Below are 20,941 nucleotides of genomic sequence, written 5' to 3'. Positions count from 1 at the left end.
CCAACACACTGTTTATTTATTTCTCATTAAATTAATAAAAAAATACAATAGAACTAAGAAAAATGAATAACAAAAAAAACCGCTAAAATAATTAATAAAACATCTTCTAATACACGTACTATATGATAAATGATTTACCTAAACTTAATACCAGTAGATGTTTTTTTAATAGACTATCTTTAGTACTCTTCGTATTATTAACCATTTAAATTCAACACATCATATTTTAATATTAATAGCGAATAAATAATATTGTTTAAAATTATTAATTATACGTAAGATCAACAAAACCAAAATAAATGTTTTATTTAAATAATAATAATGTATTTTTAATATTATTTTCCTCTTTTATATTATTTTAAAAATTAAGGGCATTTTGGTAATCTTTAATTTCTACTAATTAAACAAAATTTTTAAATCTATCACATCAATCAAATCCTACACTAATTTTCATAAACTTTACTTCCAAATCTAATCTCAATTACCCACAAATCCACTCAAAAAAACAACAAAAAAAATTACTCTCAAATCCATTCAAATCATTTCTCCTAAATCACCTCAAAACAACAAGCGTCAACAAATAAATTTTTTTTTTTTAATTTGTGGATCAACTTTAGTTGACTAGTAAGTTAAACGAGACTAGAAATGAAAATAACGAAGTGATAAAGCAAATTAAAGACTAGAAGAAAAAAAGTAATAAGTACATACTTCATATATATATATATATATATATATATATATATATATATATAAACATTGATACAAATATAAAAAAAATATTTTGAATGTTTAATTAAACAAAAGCTATAAAAAAAAATTAGAATTTCAGACAAAAACTTTCTAGTAATAAATATTTGACTAAAAATACCTAAAATTTATGAGTTACTTAAAAGTTAATTAAACGTAAAAAAACATAACATACATTTTATGGATTTGAAACGTGAGATTGAGAAAGAAACTGTTTATATGTTGAATAAGTTGATTTGTTTATGGTGTGTGATGAAACATGGGATTGAAGATGATGTTTTTTGTTTTTGGTTTGGTAGGTTTAATGATGATAGGAGGAAAGGGAGAAGATGATGATAATAAGCATAAAGAATACTCAGCAATTTATAACTTTGGAGACTCAAATTCAGACACAGGAACATTTTCTGCAGCATTTGCAATGGTTTTTCCTCCCAATGGTCAAAACTTTCCTGGAAAATTCCCTACAAGAAACTGCGATGGCAGACTCATCATTGATTTCATCAGTAAGCACAAACCAAATCTTCTATTTTATCTTTTTCCTAAACAATATTTAACAACTAAAAATCACTTGAAACAAATTATAAACCTTTCCAAAATATATTCTAGGACCCAATTATACAGCTTTAATATTTTAGCCAATTAAATTTTTAGTTAAATATATTTTTAGTTTTTAAATTTTTACATGAAATTTATAATTCGTTTTTGTTCGAATTTTTGATGAATTTAATCTTCAAACCTTTTGATATAATTTTTAAATAAAAAAAATATATAATCTTTTAACTTAAATGTAGTTAATTTTTACATATTATTGGACCTAATTATACGGTTTTAATATTTTAGCCAATTAAACTTTTGGCTACATATATTTTAAGTTTTTAAATTTTGAAAAAATTGTAATTTATTTTGTTTCAAACTTTAATACAATTTAATCTTCAAGTTTTTTTAATGCAGTCTAAATATAAAAACATATAGTCTTTTAACTCAAATATCGTTATTTTTTACATATTAAATAGTTTTTAAACCGACTTTTGAACAATTTACATGATTTATCATGTTTAACTCAAATGTTTGTCTATAATAGGGTTTAGCATGTAAAATAATTTAAGTATTATTGGATTAAGATGATTACTTCTATTTATTTTTAAAGTTTATGAATCAAAATTTATTAAACATTAATATTTCAATTTTGTGTTTAAGTTTATGGAGGGTAAACATATTTAAACCTTAAATTTTAANAAACTAGGTTGAAACTCAAATCCAGTAATAAACCCATGATTAGTTTCATAAAGAAAACTAATTGTTATCACTTATTTTATGTTTTTTTTTTTATATATATAATGTGTGCATATTTAGGTGAAGAGTTGAAGATGCCATACTTGAGTGCATATTTGGATTCTATTGGGTCAAATTTCAGTTACGGTGCAAACTTTGCAGCTGGTGGTTCATCCATACAAAAGACGGGCTTTAGCCCAATTAATTTTGGGCTTCAAATATCTCAATTCATACAGTTCAAGTCGAGAACAATGGCCCTTTACAACGAAACCTCTCACACCAGTTTCTTCTCCTTCCTCTATTTATTTATACAAATCTAAATTAGTTCACATTGATTTTAATTTTTTATTTTGCANGAAAATAATTCATTTTTTTAATAATATTATTGATTAATGTATTTTGCATAATAGGGGTGGATGCATCTTTCAAGAGTAGGTTACCGAAGTCTATCAATTTCTCCAATGCCCTCTACATCATTGATATTGGTCAGAATGATCTAAGCTTTGGTTTCATGAGCTCAGACATAAAATCACTTAGATCAACGATCCCANATATACTGAGCCAATTTTCCCTTGGATTACAGGTAAATTTTGTTAGAAGTCTCACATCAACTAAAGATAAAACTAATTTAGAATATATAAATGGATACATACCTCTTTTTACAAACCAGTTTTGTAGGATTAAATTAGGTTTAAAATCGACCCTTATGTTGATTTTTGCTTCAGGAACTTCTGAAAGAAGGAGCTAGGTTCTTTTGGATACATAACACAGGTCCAATTGGATGTTTGGCAAGAAAAAACATGATGAACAAAGTGACGTATGAAGAGTTGGATTCTGCTGGATGCAGAAAAAAATGAGAATGAGATTGCTGATGAGTTTAACAAGCAACTTAAGGACATTGTGTTTGAGCTAAGGAGAAACTTAACCAATGCCATCTTCATCTATGTTGATGTCTACTCTGCCAAATATGAACTAATAAAAAATGCAAGGAACCAAGGTGAAGATTATAATTACTTTTTTAACTTCAATATAAAAAGAATGAACTTTGATTTCAATAGTTTGAATTGCATGGGTAGGTTTTGTTAATCCAAAGAAGTTGTGCTGTGGGAGTAGGAGTGTAAGGTATTTTGACTGTGGAAGAAAGAAGATAAAAAATGGAGAAGAAGAATACTACAAATGTAAAGATGCATCAAAGTACATTAGTTGGGATGGTGTGCACTATTCTGAGGCAGCAAACAAATGGCTTTCCACTCTCATTCTCAATGGCTCTTTCTCTCATCCACCACTTCCTATATGGATGCTTGCTTCTCAATCTCCATTGGGACATTAGAAGGAGATCCACTCAACAAACATGAGGGAGATAAAAACTTTAATATCCTTAATTATTGTTTATTGTCAATAACATTTTACCTTTTTTTATAAAGTTGAGGAACATAATTGATATATACTTTAAAATAAAAACAAAGTACAACTTTAATAAATAAATTGAAAATGAAAAACATATTTAATTCTTTAAAATTTAGTACATTTATTATAAACATACATGGTAGATTATAAGTAATGAAAGTTATTAATGAATGTTTGTCAAGTGTATCAATCAATCGTAATTGTATTAACAACATATTGTCCTCTAATTACTAATTCACATAATTTTAAGCAACAAAAAATCAATGAAATAATGAACATAAACAAGTAGTGGCTCGCCCATGTTTTTATTGAGCAAAAATAAATATAAAAGATGGCATTCTCAGTCAGGCCAAAAAAGCAAGACTCATATAAGTCAAATATCGGATGGGATAAAAAACAAGGAAGCTGTTCGGCCAAATATTTGCATACCTCTTGTTCTAAGCGTTCGGAAACTGTCTTTTTGGAAGATAAGGAAGAATTTTTTCCCTTGTTTGTTGTCATTACCAGTCACATTGCATGATTAATCCGTTTCTTGCCGCGTTACCAGTTTCCACTGATATCAAGAAGCAGAGAGCTAGAAAGTTTGATGAGAGAAGTACCATGCAACCTGATAAGTCTGTTTTGGAACTGAATGGTCTACTGGAGGAGCCAAGGCCTTTTTGCATGTTGCTAAGTTTTGTTATGGTGTCAAAATGGAGTTGACTGCATCAAATGTGGTTGGTCTCAGGTGTGCAGCAGAGTACCTCCAAATGAGTGAGAACTATGGAGAGGGGAACCTCATCATGCAAACAGAAAAATTCCTTAATCATGTGTTTGGTTACTGGACAGACAGTATCGTTGCTCTTAAAACATGCGAGGAGGTTTTACCTATGGCTGAAGAGCTTCACATCGCTTCACGTTGTATAAACTCTTTGGTGTTGAAAGTAGCAGATCAAAGTTTGGTTAATTTGCCTGTCTCATCAGGTCCAAGAGTTGCTCAGAGTCTAGAGGATGCAGAAGTGTGGAATGGAATAAGCCTAAACCAAAGGCATCAGGTGAAGATTGGTGGTTTGATGATGTATCTTCTCTTAGTTTGCCATTGTATAAAAGGTTCATACGAAGTGCTAGTGCGACGGTGAAAACGCCATCCTCGGTCTCGGTGCCGGAGGAGGCGTCGCGGTTGACGGTGGACGACGGGGACGACGATGGTAAATCTCGGAATTCCATGTCGAGATCGAGTAATCGGATTGCAAATCGTTTTGGAGAGGGTTTTGGGGAAGAGAGAGATGAAAAACCCTAAAGTTGAGTGAAGAGGTGCGAAGTGAGATGAATATGAATGGTATCTGGTTTTCCTCTGATAGAGAGAGGAAAGAGTGATAAAAGGAAATGAAAACCTATTCGCCGAATCGGGGGAGGTTCGAACTGATCGCCACACGAACACCAGTGCGAGGCGCTGTGACTGAGAGTGAGAAAGGCGATTTCCACGAAGGGAGACTGCTAGTGAGAGGGATCTGTGAGCGAGAGGGAGAAATCGCGAGTGCTTTGTGAGGGAGAGGGAGAATGCGAGTGTGAGAGAGAGTAAGGTGAGAGTTGGACTGAGATTTGTGGAATAATGAGATAACTTCTATAAAATGTGATAACTTTTATCAGTGAATGCATTTCAAATTAGTGAATACATTTCAAATTACATCACATGCATTCTGATAACATATCAATACAATATTATTTTAAATAAAATATATATATATATATATATATATATATATATATATATATATATTAATAATTAATCTTATATTATAATAAATATTATATTAATATAATTTATTTAATATAATTAATAAGTTTATTCAGTAATAAGTTTATTTAGGTGGAAGATTAGCTGCGAATGGAGGATTAGCTGCTGGTGCAGAAGCTGGTGGGAGATTAACTGCTGCTGGTGGGAGATTAACTGCTGGTGGGGAGGCTGGTGGAAGATCAGCTCCTCCAATAAATACCTCCTTCGATAAGTGTCTCATAGCATCATTCAACCTGTCTATGACACGTACAGCGAGATACCCATTCTTTTTAGTTTTGCCATTCCTTTCGTTCGCCGAGATCTCACGTATATATTTGGCAGCATCTTCCAGACAAAATTTTGCCATCTCCTTCTCATAATCATTCATATTTTCACTCCTTTTAAAATAGATGTTTCTCTTTTTCTTAATTCTGATTTTGATTTTGAATATTTAAAGAGCACAATCATGGTATTTGTATGATTGATAAAATTATATTTGTATGATAGAGAAAGTTATATTTACATGATTAATAAAATAAGAGTGGTCAAAAATTTAAAGTATGTATGTTCTAACAATATAATATTATCATTAAAATGATTTTATTTTATTATTAATTTTAATCTATTTATAGATATAATTATAAACATTTTTAAAAGTGATATATATATATATATATATATATATATATATATTAATTATGGAATAATATAAAATAAATAATAGAAATAATAAACATTAGGTTAGCATTGCATTTTCTCTACAATGCAGTAGATAAGTCGGGATTCGAAAAAATAGCGAATGCTAAATCAGCAAAGGAAGCCTGGGAGATATTAGAGGTTGCGTATAAAGGTGACAATCGCATTAGACAATTCCAAATACAAGCTCTTAAAGTTGAAGATGGAGAAGGTGGCCAACCAACTCGGCAGGAATGGAGAACAAATGCCATCTAGCCAGGTTGTGGGAAAAATTTTGAGATCCCTTACAAAATATTTCGAAAGTATCGTGTGCGCCATCGAAGAATTGAAGGACTTGTCGGTTCTCATAGTGGATGAACTTGTTGGGTCATTAGAAGCCCATGGACAAAGGAAAAGGAGTTGGGATGATCAGATTGAACCCGACGATCAATTACTACAGGTACAATTTAACTCGAACAAAACTTGAATTACTCAGAGCCGAGGTCTTGGCGACAGAGGCCGAGGACGAGGTGGACATGGCCGATGTAATTTTGAGAATGATAGCAAAGAGCAAACTGGTCAATAGAATTGAATTGACCGAGGGAAAAGGAAAGGCCGAGGAGATTGGTCAAGAGTTGAGTGTTTTAAGTGCAACAAGTATGGCCACTATGCAAATGAATGTAGATCAAATAAGTGCCACAAGTGTGGTAAGGCGGGGCATATTGCAAAGTATTGCAAAGCTAAGACAAATGGGGAGACTAATCTCCTTATTGAAGATGCAAAAGAACTGTTGTTGGCAAAGAGCTCAAATGCAGTGGACATGGAGAGCTCGGTCCCAATAATGGATGAAGTGATCTCGGTAAATGGTGCGATAAATGTGGAGAAAGCAAACATGGAGAAGGAACTAAAAAAAAAAAAGATGAAGCGGATAGGGAGACTTCTAGATGAAGCTAATGGAATTATGAATAAATAGAGGATTGAGCTTGTGGAGCTGAAGAAGAAGGCTCTTGAAAAGGAAGAGAAAACATCTAGCGTTCTTGAACCAGGTAAAAATAGGGAAGAAGAGGAGAAGAAGAGATGAAGGCTGATGAGATTTCTACCAACTCGTATGGTAAGCAATCATATGTGTGGAAACGAGAAATTTTTTTATAAACTCACCAAGGTGAAGGCCAAATTTATGTCTTTCAGATTTGACTCCAAGGTCGTTGTGAAAGGGCGTGTAACAATCTGACATATGTAAAAGAATGGACAAGTTGGAGAGATTAAGGATGTTTACTATGTTTCAGAGTTGAAGAGCAATATTTTAAGCATGGGTCAGATAATTGAAAAGGGTAATTTAGTTTTTATGAAAAACCAGGTATTGTATTTAAAGGATAAGCATGGTCGTCTAGCAACCCAGGTAAAAGCAAAGAAGAACCCCTTGTATGAATTGGAGAAAATCTTGGAGAGAAGATGTTTGAAACAAGATATGACTAAGAAGAGTTTGGATAACTCTAACTCAAATATGATAGAATGAAGCAAACCCGGTGTGGGATGATGCACATGGAAAGCCGAATGAAGGAAAGAAGAATTTAAGTTTATGGGGGAGTTTGTTGGGAGAAACACAAATTTTGGGGTTTTATGTCAGAGCGGCTACAATGGAATGGTTAGCGTGGAATAACAAACCAAGAGGGTTTTTAATTCAAACGTGTGCCTTTTAATTTATACTCAATTTATCTTACTACGCAAATAATAAATATAAATAAAAGAGTAAGGTTGAGAGAAATTTGCACAGATGATTTTTATACTGGTTCAAATATTACCAATCCTACGTTCAGTCGCTTATCTCAAACCAAGATAAACAGTTCACTAATGACAAAAAAATTACAAATTACAATCACAAAGAAACAATTTGTAAGAGTTTAGAAATCACCTCTCTTGATACCACAAGAGATGAACATGCACCTCCTTTGAATCTTCACAAAGGATGAGACACCTCCTCCGAATACTTCATGAAGGATGAAACACTTCCTCTGAATACTTCACGAAGGATGATCCTCTTCCACACACCTCCTCAAACGCACCAAGGATGAACTAGCTATTCCTCCATCACCATAGTAGCAATGTACCAGCACCACAGACAAGAGTTTCCTTAGCTAAGCAAGAGCACGCGATCTTCAAAGAGTTCTGAGTATTTTAGCGCAAGGGAAAAGTTGTTGTAGAAGGATAAAAAGAGCTTATTTATAGACTCAAGCAAATACTCTTTCATTCTTCAAAATTGGCCATTTAACACTTTTAATTAATACAAGTGTTAATCGATTAAAATGAGTACAACGACTAGTTTTCAAAAGTAGAAAACTCCAACGATCAGCTTTAATCGATTAAAATGAATTTTAGTCAATTAGCTAATAGATTAAAATGTCTTTTGATATATTAAAACAGAGAAAGTTGAGTTTTCAGCTTTTACTCGTTTTAATCGATTAATACTAGTTTTAATAGATTAAAACAGTGCGATTTTGACTCTTAACATCAATTACAAAGTATGAAAGTACATGGAATCAAAACCAATGAAAATCTAAGTCCTAGACAATAAACTACAATTATTGCAAAAGCTTTCCAACAAAATACAAGTCTTCATAAGATATTTGAATCTTGATTTCTCTTGACTTGATTTGGACATCATCAAAACTTCATCTTCATCATTTTGCTAACATTTTATTAATAATTTTGTTTAAATTTTGTTTTATTAGTTTTGGGTCTAGTAGTATTTAGTTTGATTTGATAGAGATAAAATAAGGATAAATAGTTATGATTTTCTGTTTATCTAGGTATAATATTATTTTATGATAGATTAAGTAGATTTTACTTTTAAGGTAGTTGATATTTTATTTTCAGTGTTTATTTTTATTCCCATAATATTGTAAGTATCACGACTATTTAAAGCCCTTCAATTATCAATGAATAACAGACTCAATTTTAGGAAAATATCAGAGTGTGTAACGTGAGATCTCTTAACAGAGGTACAAACAAAGTCCCACATCAAATAAAATGAGAGATGAACATGAGTTTATATACACATAAAATACCTCCATTGGTAAGAGATCTTTTGAAGTGGTACCAAAAGCAAATCCGTGAGGGCTTAGCCCAAAACGGACAATATCCTACAAGTGTGGAGATCTATGTGAGTGTGTGTTTTGAACCTCCCTACAAATGGTATCAGAGCCCATGGTTCAGGTCTGGTGACCGGGCTCAGACGAGTACATCCCTTCATGGTAAGGTGAAGCCCTGACAGGTAACCAGTAGCAAATAGCCAGATGAATCATGAGAGGTGAAGAATCATAGTCTGCCTTTTAGAGTGGTACCAAAAACAAATCCGTATGGGTTTGACTCAAAGCAAATAATATCTTACCAGTATGAAGATCTATGTGTGTGTTAACCTCCCTACAAAACAAACATAACTGTCCATTGTTAAAGTAAGGGATAGAATTGCAAAATAAGAAATAAGACTTTATCATCCTGAATTATTGTTTATTATCAATAATAATTAATCTTCTTTTATAAAGTTAAAGAACGGAACTGATACATACTTTAAAATAAAAACAAAATAGAACTTTAATAAATAAATTAAAAATAAAATAAAAACATATTTAATCTTTTAAAATTTAGCACATTTATTATAAACCTACTTTATAGATTATGAGCGGTAATGAAAGTTAGGGCATTGATCCCTGCACCTCCTCGTTTTGGCCCTCCACCCCCACACTATGCTTTCTCCATTTTCTAAATTTTTTAATTTCAATTTTATCCTTAATATTTTTACTCATTTATTTTTTTCTGGCAGCTACACCCCCACCCATCTTTTACGGATCTCATTTTCTTCTTTCATTTCCGTTTCACTTCTTCTCCTCTCTCATTTTCGTTTCTCCCCCATTTCACGACTTCTCATTTCTTCCACCTCTACACAATACTCCCTGCACCTTCTCATTTCATTTTTACCCTTCAATTCAATAAACGGATGTTAACATTCGTTGTTGGACAACAGATCTTATTAGGTAACGAAATCCCTGTGCTTTACCAATAACCTCTGACCCAAACTCATGCCCTTCTGTAATTTCATCGTCAATAACCGTTATTCTTCCGAACAAAAACTTGTCTGGTGATGCTCCTAGTGGATTCCTATCGATAACAACCTTGTTTTTGTCAATGTTTTTTATGAACATGGTGGTGCTAGAATGTGTAGGATAAGTGGTAGTGCTTGTATCAACTAATGGTAGTATGGCACCTTTAAAGGGGAAGATCCTGTTGTTGGGTTTTGAGAAAGGATGTTTTGCTGTCTGAGTGTCTACAACGGTGCTAGCAACGATTCTTTCCGAAGGGGTTGATCCACCAATGATGTCATGCATGAAGAAAGTTACTGTAGGGGCTTGAGCATCCCCCTGAGTGACCATATTTGTTTTGGCAGGCCTTAGGATGATGGCAAAGACGAAGAGATGAAGTACTAGTATGGTTTTCAGGGAAAAAAAAATATGTGAAGGTGAGCTTTTTGGCCATTTTTCCTTTTCTGTAAATTGTGATTAATATATATCTTGGCGTTGAATAATGGTGCGGTTGGTTGCTTTGAAGAAGGATGAAGTTGTAATAAGATTATAGTAGTAGTTTTATAGGAAGATTTGGATTGCATAAAGGGCAGATAAAAGATTGCATGCAAGGGAGTTTTGTGTAGAGGTGGAAGAAATGAGAAATCGTGAAATGGGGGAGAAACGAAAATGAGAGAGAGAAGAAGTGAAACAAAAATGAAAGAAGAAAATAAAATCCGTAAAAGATGAGTGGGGTGTAGTTGCCAGAAAAAAATAAATGAGTAAAAGTATTAAGGATAAAATTGAAATTAAAAAAATTTAGAGAATGGAAGAAGCATGGTGTGAGGGTGGAGGTGAAAACGTGGAGGTGCAGGGATTAACACCCTGAAAGTTATTGTAAACTTCTTTTTGTCATATAGGTTTTTTTTTTTTTTTTTAATTTGGGTCAATGAATTTTTGGGCTTGATTTTAATGAAAGTTATTATAAGTTTTTTTTTTTGTCATACGGGTCTCTTTTTCTTTTCAATTTGAACCAATAAATTTTTTGGACTTAGTAGGATCGCAATAATAACGTTAACTTGTCATTGGATATTAATCTAAAATTATTTATCAATGAAAGATTCCTATAATATTGTAAATATTAAAAAAATACAATTTTCCTTAATGATATTTTATATGTTGAATATTTAATTTATTTATTTATATTAATACTATTTATTTATATTAATACTATTTCGTAAATTTAATTTATCTCATATTTAAACTTATATTTATATATTATATGAATTGTCAATTTTAAATACTTTACATCTCATATAGATGACAACAACAATTTATTTTTATTATCTTCTTCACAATTTAAGAAATTCTCTTTAATTTATTTTTATCTAACAAAAAAATCATTTATCATTACCGTGAAAATATTTGCCATTCCTCTTAATTTGCTTTATTTATACATTTTACTTAAATTCCACAAATCAATATATGAAACTTAATTCATTATATTACAATTAGTTAAAGAAATGTGAAAAAAAAAAATGGTCCATTTAACTTTAAATGTTTCATCTAAAATATCTGTTTAAAAAAAAAAAACAATCAATATAACTCACGAAAATATCAAAATACACCAACCCACCATTATATCTAAGCATGCATATCTATCCAAATCAAAACCAACATTTATATTTTTATTAGGAAAAAATTTCTTTAACAACTCTTTTTTTATGACAACACATACGTGATAGCTTGTGATTGATCTGTTTCAAATATTTTTATAAAAATAAATTCAAACAGATCAATAAAATGGTAACTTTGTAAAAAAATTGTTAAAAAATGTTATTAAAATATGATCGTCCTTTTGATTATTCATGATTCTTGAAATTTGTGAATGCAACCTTTAACACAACCTTAAAACTAAAACCTTTTGTACCAACAAACAGATGTTAGCTAAGAATGATGTGTTGTTTAATGAATATGGGTGCTCAACAACTCAGCCATGTGCATATGAAGAAATAATGGGACATGTATGTTTAAAAGGGATGTAACGACTCAAACAAATTCACATGAAAAAATAATTTGATGTGTTTCACAAATTATCTGAGCCAGAACTTAAAAAAGGAAAGTCAAGATGATCACATACGAGGGGAATGAATAAATATCTATTTAAATAGAAAAATAGAGTGAGATATTCTCTAAAATATAAAAACAAAAATCTATTCACTTATAAAATATTTATAGATTAAATATGTTTTAAGTTTTTGAACTAATACAAAATTAAAATTTATTTTTATCTAAATATTTGATTCATTTTAATATTCAAACTTTAAAAAATAATAGATATAATTATTTTAATCAAATTAATTATTTTTTTATTTATCAAACACACATTTTAGAGTTATTTATATAATTTTGAGAATAATATCTTAAATATCGGTATAAAATTTTATTTAATAAAAAAAATATTGTTGAATTAAAATGATTATATTTACTTATTTTTATAATTTTAAAATTAAAATATATTAATATTTGAGATATTAATAAATTTTAATTTCATATTTAAAGAACTAAAAATATATTTAATTAAATTTTTAATTTTTATAAGCTAAAATCATATTAATTTTTCTTCTACATTATTACCGCGAACCACCAGTCGTGAACAAGATAGCTTTATGGAGTGTATTTTCTTGATCAAGAAATTATGTCTTTCTTTACACATTGAGCATTGATTTATAATTTTTATCTCTTTCAAATATTATCACCTACTTTTAATTTAAAATATTAAATTAAAATGTTTACGAGGTGTTACAGAAAAAAAAAAAAGGTGCAAAAGTGAAGTCATGAAAAAGTCAAATAGAGTTGGTGACATTATTACAAACATATTAACCTATTTTTCAACCATCAATTAAATGACTACTCATAAACATCTTAAATGTTTCCTCTTTTATACATGTGAAAGGCATGGTAACACCTTTGCTTCTATGTTATTTTTCTTAGAAATATCTTTTTAGTGAATAATCTTTTATTAATTTAAATGATATTTTACATTAGATTTTAATATATATTATAAATATAATAAAAAATTAAACTATCTCATCGAAATTAAAACTAGAATTATTTTATTAAGGCAAAGTATTTAAAAAATGAAAAATTCATGCTAAAAAGTCATTATAAAATTAAAACGATTGTTTGTTTTGATTTTATGAACTTTGCAGTGCCTTCTGGATTTAAGTATTTTTTTTTTTTTTATAAAAAGTAATATTAAAGTTACTAAAACAAGTGTTTATTTCAATTTATAGTTGCTATTTCACTCCTATAAAGTAAAGTAACAAATTTTGTGTACTATAAAAGTAGTAACATATATTAATTATTATCCCTAACCTAAAACTCAAATCAGCCACGTGTCCAAAACATTCTATGATGAAAGGAAAGAGAGAAAAATCTTAGACATAAGAAAAAGTTAAAGTAACTTTGCCGACACACTTAAATCACTTTAATATTTGCAACAATCTAAAAATTTAAATCTCAATCATGTCTAACTTTATCTTCTCCATATGAAGTCAAACTTTTATTGTTTTATTTTCTTTTTTTCAATTCCTTCTGCCATCAAGCACCTAATTATTAATTAACAGCAGACGTGTCAGGTGTCTAACATCTGCTGATTTGGCATTGTTAATTGTTTTAAAATATATATTTAATGCTGAGGTGGAAATGTTTATAATTAAGGTTGGATTAGTGTAGGATTTAGGTGTAATTTTTAGTTTGTGATTAAGTTAACCATATGTTACAGTGATTCATGGTTATGGTTCCCAAGTTTAAAAGCAATGGTTAGGGTTTGTGGTCATTTGCTGCAGAGTTTTGGAAAGTCTAAAGGTTAGGGTTTAGAGTGTTGAATGGCTTCTTCACAAAGNGGTTGTTCTTGTTCNAAGACAACGGCCAAAGGAGNTTCGCATTCATCACAGGGTGCTGTTTCGAGGGGTGGTGGGATAACCCCCACTTGCTACTGTGGTGATTTTGCCATACTGAAAGTTGCGAAAACTGCAAGGAATGCTGGGAGGCAATTTTGGGCATGTCGTCATTATAAGGTTTTTGTAATAGCAAAGTGACTTTTATGTTTAATTGATTTCTTATGTTGACAGTTTTTTGTGTTTTTTGTGAGTAATAGGGTGCATTTACAAGTGGGATGTCATGTAACTTTTTCAAGTGGTTTGGTGAAGAGAACGGTGATGATAGAGATGGTACAAATGTGAGGCAAAGCAACAAGAGGACCACTGATATGGAAAGTGCTGTGAAAGACTTGCAGAGAAAGATGAAGTTAGTAGTTGGAGTTGGGGTTGTTGTTATTGTGCTTAACATCATAATATTGGGGCTGTTTTTAGGTTGATGTTAATGTCCAATTTATGTTGTGTTCATGTATTTTGAGTTCATGTTATAATGTTTTGAGTGCCCTTAGGTTGATGTTAGGTGGACAATCTGGAAGCAATGTTGTCTTTGTGTATTATGTGTTGCTACTGTAATATAACTTGAACCATCTGGGTTAGTTAAATGAAATTCGTAATAGTCCTCAGTTTCGTTATAAGTTGTGCAATTTGGTCCTTACTTTTGTTTAAAAATGTTCATTTTGGTCCTCCTTTTACTTAAAAATTGTGCATAATGGTCCCTTAAATTCAACATAATTCCAAAGCCTGGTAAGGAAACCTAATCGTAAAAGAACATTCAAACACAGTTTTACACAGAATATTCAGTACATCCAGTGAAACATTAATAGATTCAAAGAAAGATCCAGTGAAACAATAACACCAAATTCATACAAAACATGTCCAAATTCAAATACCTTGGTGATAAAATGTCTAACTTCAAATAAACATACATAAAACCTTAGCTACAAAACATGTCCTACACACTCTCANTACACTGTCCTATGCAACTTTTCTTCTAATTGTTAACTTGTTCCTTGGTACTGGTGGAGTTGGTTCTGTCATGGAATCTTGTGTTGGTACTGGAGGCTGAGTTGGTTGGTCACTTGGTGGTTCTTGTGGCTGGGTAGGTTGGTCAGTTGGTGGTTCTTGTGGGTGAGGAGGTTGCTCAGTTGCTGGTTCTGTTGGCTCTATGATGGGTGGACGTAGAGGACAAATTTTTTTGTTGTGCCCCACTTGACGACAGATGCTACATTTCTTTCTATGCCCACCAACAGTCATCTGGGTCCCATCCTTGGTTAGCTCCCATGGGTCCAATCTTCTTTTCTTCTTTGGCCTCCCAGGCATCTTCCTCTTTACTGGTGGCATTATATCAGGGAAGCTTGTTTTTTCCCATATGAGGTGGCCATTCACTGGATAAATGATGGATGCATATGTCTCCTCGTAGGTGGACTTCAAGAAGCAGGCTGGTATAAAATTGTCTGGGTCTAAATTTATGTAGTGCATGGCTGCTACTGCATGGCAACATGGGATGCCACTTATCATCCACTTCCTGCAGCTACATTCATGAGTATCCAAGTCCACAACAAACTTGTTCCCAACAGCTGAAACATGTCTAACCTCAAAAATTCTTCTTGCAGACCAGCTGAAATGTATAAACATAAATAACAATGTTCAAAATGTTGATATAAACTTAAATAAGACAGAAAAAGGTTATTACCTTGGAATCCAATTTCTAGACAGTTGACATTCCTTTGATAGTCTCTTCTTGATCTTTGGACAAACATTGAAATTCATACCTGCCACCTTGGTTCTGTTGGTGGCCCATCTTTTCATCAAATACAATCGGATATCTTCCAGCAATGTCACTATTGGTTTTCCTCTAGCAGGAATAAGGACACTATTGAAACCTTCACTGATGTTGTTATCTAGACTATCACAACTAGCTTGAGCTGTGAATCTAGATCTTGACCAATACCTGCACCAAAAGAAGGAATTTATTACATTGAACTATGCATCATGAACTGCAGCATAAGAACGAATTGAATATATGTGGTATTTATCATACGTACCTTGGGGAAATAGCTATAAGGTATTTATAAGCATCCTCATTCACTGCTCTCATTTTCAGCATTTCTCTCTCCCAAGCCTGGGGGTAAGTGCTTGTTGCAGCACTCCACATCAAATTCTTCAAAATTTGACCACTAAATTGCTTCCTGAAGTTAGCATAAAGATGTCTGATGCAGAATCTTTGTTCTGCCTTAGGCAAAAGCTCATCAACAACATGTACCAACCCCTGACAACACCAATATTTAATACCAAAATACATAAAGCATAAAGTAAAGAAAAAAAAACCAAAAATAGTAAGTAGTGCATGTACCTTTTGTTGGTCAGACATCCACGTGCATGCTCGGCATATGTCATACCCACCAAGGTCTTCAATCAATAATTTCAAAAACCAACTCCAACTATCTTTATTTTCAACTTCAACTACTGCATATGCTATTGGAAGCATTTGGTCATTTGGGTCCCTACCCACTGCTGTAAGCAACTCTCCCTTATATAGACCTTTCAAGAAACATCCATCCAAAAAGATGATTGGCCTACAACTTACAAAACTTTTCTTACATGCGTTCAGACACACGTAAATTCTTTCAAAGATGGTCTCACCATTATCACTGTTGACCTTAATCTTAACCGTTGACCCTGGGTTACTCCTCAACAACTCATGCCCGTAGTCGTGAAGCCTTCTAAATTGCTCTTTAAAATCTCCTTCACGTTCATTTGTAGCCATTAACTTGGCCCTTCTTGCTTTTGAAATTGATACCTTGGTGTTCCATTTTCTTAGTGCTTTATTACGTATATCTTGTACCTTAATAGTAGGATTATCATGCAACACCTTATCTACTTCATTACTCAACCACTTACTATTCATCATTTTAATGTTTAGTTGTCTGCTGCAACAATGGGTATCAAGAACCTTCCTTAACTGCCAAACCTTTTTTGATGGCAAATATCCTAAGTAAGCAACCCATTGGCACTTTTTTTGAGCACCCATGCATCTCACCCGAACCCTACGCTTATCATTCTTTACAAACTTAAGATCCCTCCCAGCATGAATAGCATAGTTTCTTATAGCTTCCTTAAAATCCTCCTTATCATTAAAAATGGTACCCACTTCCCATTTGTAATCTAACATGGACTTTTTCTTTCCAAATGTAGGAAAAGGACATCTACTTGGTTTGTCTTGAATCTCATCCTCCTCACTATCACTATTTCCTGGAGTTAATAGCTCTTCTGCCTCAGAATCATCATCAGACAACCCCCTTCCAACCATGTAATCTTCAACATCCTCCTCACTATTGTTTTCAATTGAACTTCATCCACTTCCACTTCATCCACTTCCACTTCCACTTCTTCCACTTCCACTTCTTCCTCACTGCTGATTTCTTCTTCCTCCACTTCCTCACCTGCATCCACCTCCACTTCTTCCTCAACTGCATCCACCTCCACTTCCTCAACTGCCACTTCCTCAACTGCCTCCACCTCCACTTCCTCAACTGCCACTTCCTCCACCTGCACTTCCTCCACCTCCACTTCAGCATGTGTGTCCAACTTATCACCAACTTCCTCCACCACGCACTGGTTTTCAACCTCCTCATTTTCCTCTGCATCAGCCTCAAACCCAATACCATCACCACTCTCTGCACGCCCTTGGCAGAGGTAAAGAATTTCATTCTCAGTTTCCACAAAGTCTGGTTCGCTAACTTTATGCACAATATATAAATCCAACTTTAACAATGCCACGTGTAAGCTTCCTACTGGGCGAATTTATTTTTTAAAAAAAACAACATTTTGACGTCATCCAGTTGGAGTAGATTTGAATAATTTTTTTCCATCTTTGCCCTTGACCAGATTCATGTGAGTGAAGTTATCTTTCTTCGCTGCTTCATCAGAAACCACCAATTCCTCCGATACGTTATTTCTCTTGGGTAACAGTGCTGGGAAATCGTTTTGGGGTTCTTTTTCGCCATTTGAGTGTCGTTGGTCGTTGGGGTTGCAGTGGAGGCCTTCGTTATCGGTGTGAGTGTGGTGGTCATTGGCTGTTGTCATTGTTGGTGTGTTGGGCTTGCGAAATGACGACTTCTTCGACGAGGGTAAGGGCATTGTACTGTGGGTGTCGTTGTTTATGGTGTGGTGTATGGATTTTGGGTTTTGTATGTATTTTATGATTTAGGGTTTTTAAGTTTGGGTTTTTGCAATATGTGTGCAGTTGACGGTTCGTCACTCAGTTTCGACAAAATTCATCTCTAGTTTGAACAAACGTTTGAGTAAGGAGCAACGTTCATTGATTGCCGGGACTCCGTTTGGGTGGTTTTTAGATTTGATTGGTAATGTTAAAGTTGGTAGGAAAATGTTGAGTGAGTTAGTGTTTAAATGGGTGGATTCAAGCAGTGGTTTCTTAATTGCAGACAAAGTTGTGCCTATGAATGAGAAAGATTTTTGTTTAGGTTTGGGTTTGAGTTTAGATAGGAAAGAGATAGATTTAAAGCTAGAAATGGGATGTAGTAGATGTGTGAAATACATTGGCAATAAAACAAGAAATTTGACTTTGCTATACAAATGTTTGATGAAGAAAGGAAAAAGCATTCCTTGTGCTCCTTTTTGTAGCTTGTACATATTGGTTGATATTTGTGAGATATTAATTCCACAGCGTAATGGAAAAGTGTTTCCCATATTATTTGAAATTGTTGATAATTTAAATGATTTGGGAAAATATTGCTGGGCTAGTTTAGTGTATAGATGTTTGGTACGTGGTTTGAACAAAGCTTCAGATGCATTGAAGAAAGGAAAAGTCACAACGAACGTTTATGTCGATGGTTGCATTTACATGTTGCAAGTAAGTTATGTTTATTCATTGACGGAGTGGAAATTCAATTTGGTGTTGTTGCTTCCATTAAGTTTTTGAGTAACAGTTAACATTATATATTTTTGTGTAGGTTTGGTTTTTTGAGAAATTGATTCCTCCCAAAGGTGCTATAGAAAAAAATCCAAGAATATTGCATTGGATGAATTTGAAATTGGGAGAGAACCTAGTAACAAGAGCTTTGGAAACTGGTGTGGTAAGTTGTTTGAGTGTTTATTGTTATCATTAATAAATGTCTTCTTAGTATGGTTTTACTTGTTCAATTTCAGGTTAATGTTGATGTTGATGTTGATGTTGATGTTGGTACAATGAAGGATGAGAAAGACTTCAAGGATCAAGCAAGAGNAAAAAATAAAGATGAAAAGGCATCAACAAAGAAGGAACTTAAGAAAAATCGCAGAGAGCAGTTTTTGGAAAGTTTACACGAGCAACAAAGTCTTGTTGCAGAACTTAAAAGGAGGGTTAATCTGTTGGAGGAAGAGGTGGCATTCGAGAAACATAGACGAAGAAGACCATAGGATGGTGGAGACAATGTGCCACATGAAGAACCGTCCATATCCCCTAGAGGCATGTCCCCGGGAGGCATCAGTCCGGGCGGGATCCCGTTGGGAGGCCACTCCCAAGAAGGCATGTCCAGTGGTCGTCCTGCAATGAAGACATTTGTGAGGATGGGGTCACGAAGGCGTTACAAGAGTAGAGCGCTTAGGACTCCTTATGTAGGATTGCTTAGGAAAAAAGTTAGAGTGAGATTTGTAAATATTTTATAAGATATTGTAATATGCAGATTGTGTAGCATGAACAATTATTTTGTAATCTGGATTGTCTTTTGTTCAATGTTGTAAACATGGAAGTTGCCTTTATTAAGATATTTGTATTTTAAATGGGATTTGAGGTTGTGTTTAAAATTTGATGTTTTTATACAAGAGGTTCATAAGATATAATAGGGAATACTTAATTGTATTTCATTCATTCGATGTAACCATAAACAATGTTTTATTGTAATATAAATATAAATATAACATAAGTTGAACAGAAATAGAAGTTATGTAGTCTACTTCACAGCGATATATAGGTGTTAACATTACAGATATTGGAACGTGATGTGCGCATCATCAAGCCTTTCATGGTATACGTCTCTCATGGAAGTCCATCCAGTTGTAATTCTTGGATGTAAGGTGTTCATGTTGTAAGTAACGTAGTGAGTTCGACCATGATTGTAAGTAACGTAGTGTCTTCGTGCTATCGATTACGAAGACAAGTCAGAAAAAATAAATTTCATTCAGTTATGACGAACAATTTAATGCTATACATATTTATATATATACAAATCATCAGCAATGTGATGTTCTACATAAATTCCTTTCTAAAGGAAACAATGTTATTTGAATTACAAACAAAATATCAACAATCTTCCAAAAACCCATAGACATGCAGCGCTTCTATTCTTGCAATGTTTTCTTAGTCCAGAATCCACTCCTTGACGTAGTTCTTTCTTATTTCTCGCAACTCCTCCTGAAACAAAATGTTTATTGCTTCAGTTATAAACAACACCATCATTTGAAATGTATAGGAGCGAAATTTATGCTTACATTTGTGTATTGCGGCAAGCTCTTGCCGTTGTACCTGTCTTCTCCATCCCAAATTTGCATTGCCTTTAAAATAACATACATTAAATACTAACTTTCAAACTTTATACATCATCCATTCCAATAACAGATAAAATTTTTATCTTACAGTAGGTTTTGTTGAAGCCATTGGACATGCAGTGATAACAATGCCCACAAAATAACTTAGGTTTCGCTTAAAAAAAAATACCTCTTTATTAAAAAGCAGATTACAAAAACTCCATTCTTGCACTTACCCGAAAAGCAAATAACCACCCAAACCACTAAAGTGATGGTCCGAGAACGAGAATGCTCCGACGACGATAACGACACGAAAGAGGTTTCACGAGACACCCACAACGACAATGATGGTCCGACAACGAGAACAACCTTTCACAATGACAACGCCTGAGAAAACTAGGAAAGACAGCGCCAAAACTAAAACCCCACACCAGATTTGACGTTGGGCAAAGATGAGAGAACGAAAACAAAGATGAGAGAACAAAAACAACCTTTCACAAGGAGGTCGGCGAAGGAGCAGATTTGACGTTGGGCAAAGATGAGAGAACCGTCGGAGAGAGAGC

General features: G+C 33.0%; 3 protein-coding genes and 1 pseudogene across 3 annotated transcripts; 3 read left to right on the top strand and 1 right to left on the bottom strand.

Moving 5' to 3' along the window:
- The first annotated feature begins 997 nt into the window (after positions 1-997).
- LOC106755492 lies at positions 998-3,413 on the top strand (annotated as a pseudogene).
- Positions 3,414-4,118: 705 nt separating this feature from the next.
- On the top strand, positions 4,119-4,705 carry LOC106755408 (BTB/POZ domain-containing protein At5g03250-like). Its single transcript, XM_014637596.1, has 2 exons — positions 4,119-4,453; positions 4,516-4,705. The coding sequence occupies exons 1-2, from the start codon at positions 4,119-4,121 to the stop codon at positions 4,703-4,705; spliced, it is 525 nt and encodes a 174-aa protein (XP_014493082.1).
- Positions 4,706-9,840: 5,135 nt separating this feature from the next.
- LOC106755329 (dirigent protein 9-like) lies at positions 9,841-10,284 on the bottom strand. Its single transcript, XM_014637498.1, has one exon. The coding sequence runs from the start codon at positions 10,282-10,284 to the stop codon at positions 9,841-9,843; it is 444 nt and encodes a 147-aa protein (XP_014492984.1).
- Positions 10,285-17,761: 7,477 nt separating this feature from the next.
- Positions 17,762-19,271, top strand: LOC111242407. The gene is made up of 3 exons (XM_022785847.1): positions 17,762-18,726; positions 18,827-18,922; positions 19,023-19,271. Exons 1-3 carry the CDS (start codon positions 18,241-18,243, stop codon positions 19,269-19,271), a joined length of 831 nt encoding a protein of 276 aa, XP_022641568.1. The 5' UTR covers positions 17,762-18,240.
- Positions 19,272-20,941: the final 1,670 nt, after the last annotated feature.

This window comes from Vigna radiata, chromosome 1 (genome assembly GCF_000741045.1).
Source record: "Vigna radiata var. radiata cultivar VC1973A chromosome 1, Vradiata_ver6, whole genome shotgun sequence".
NCBI lineage: Eukaryota > Viridiplantae > Streptophyta > Magnoliopsida > Fabales > Fabaceae > Vigna > Vigna radiata.
Note: the sequence above shows the minus strand (reverse complement) of the source record. Positions and strands in the feature narration are given on the sequence as shown.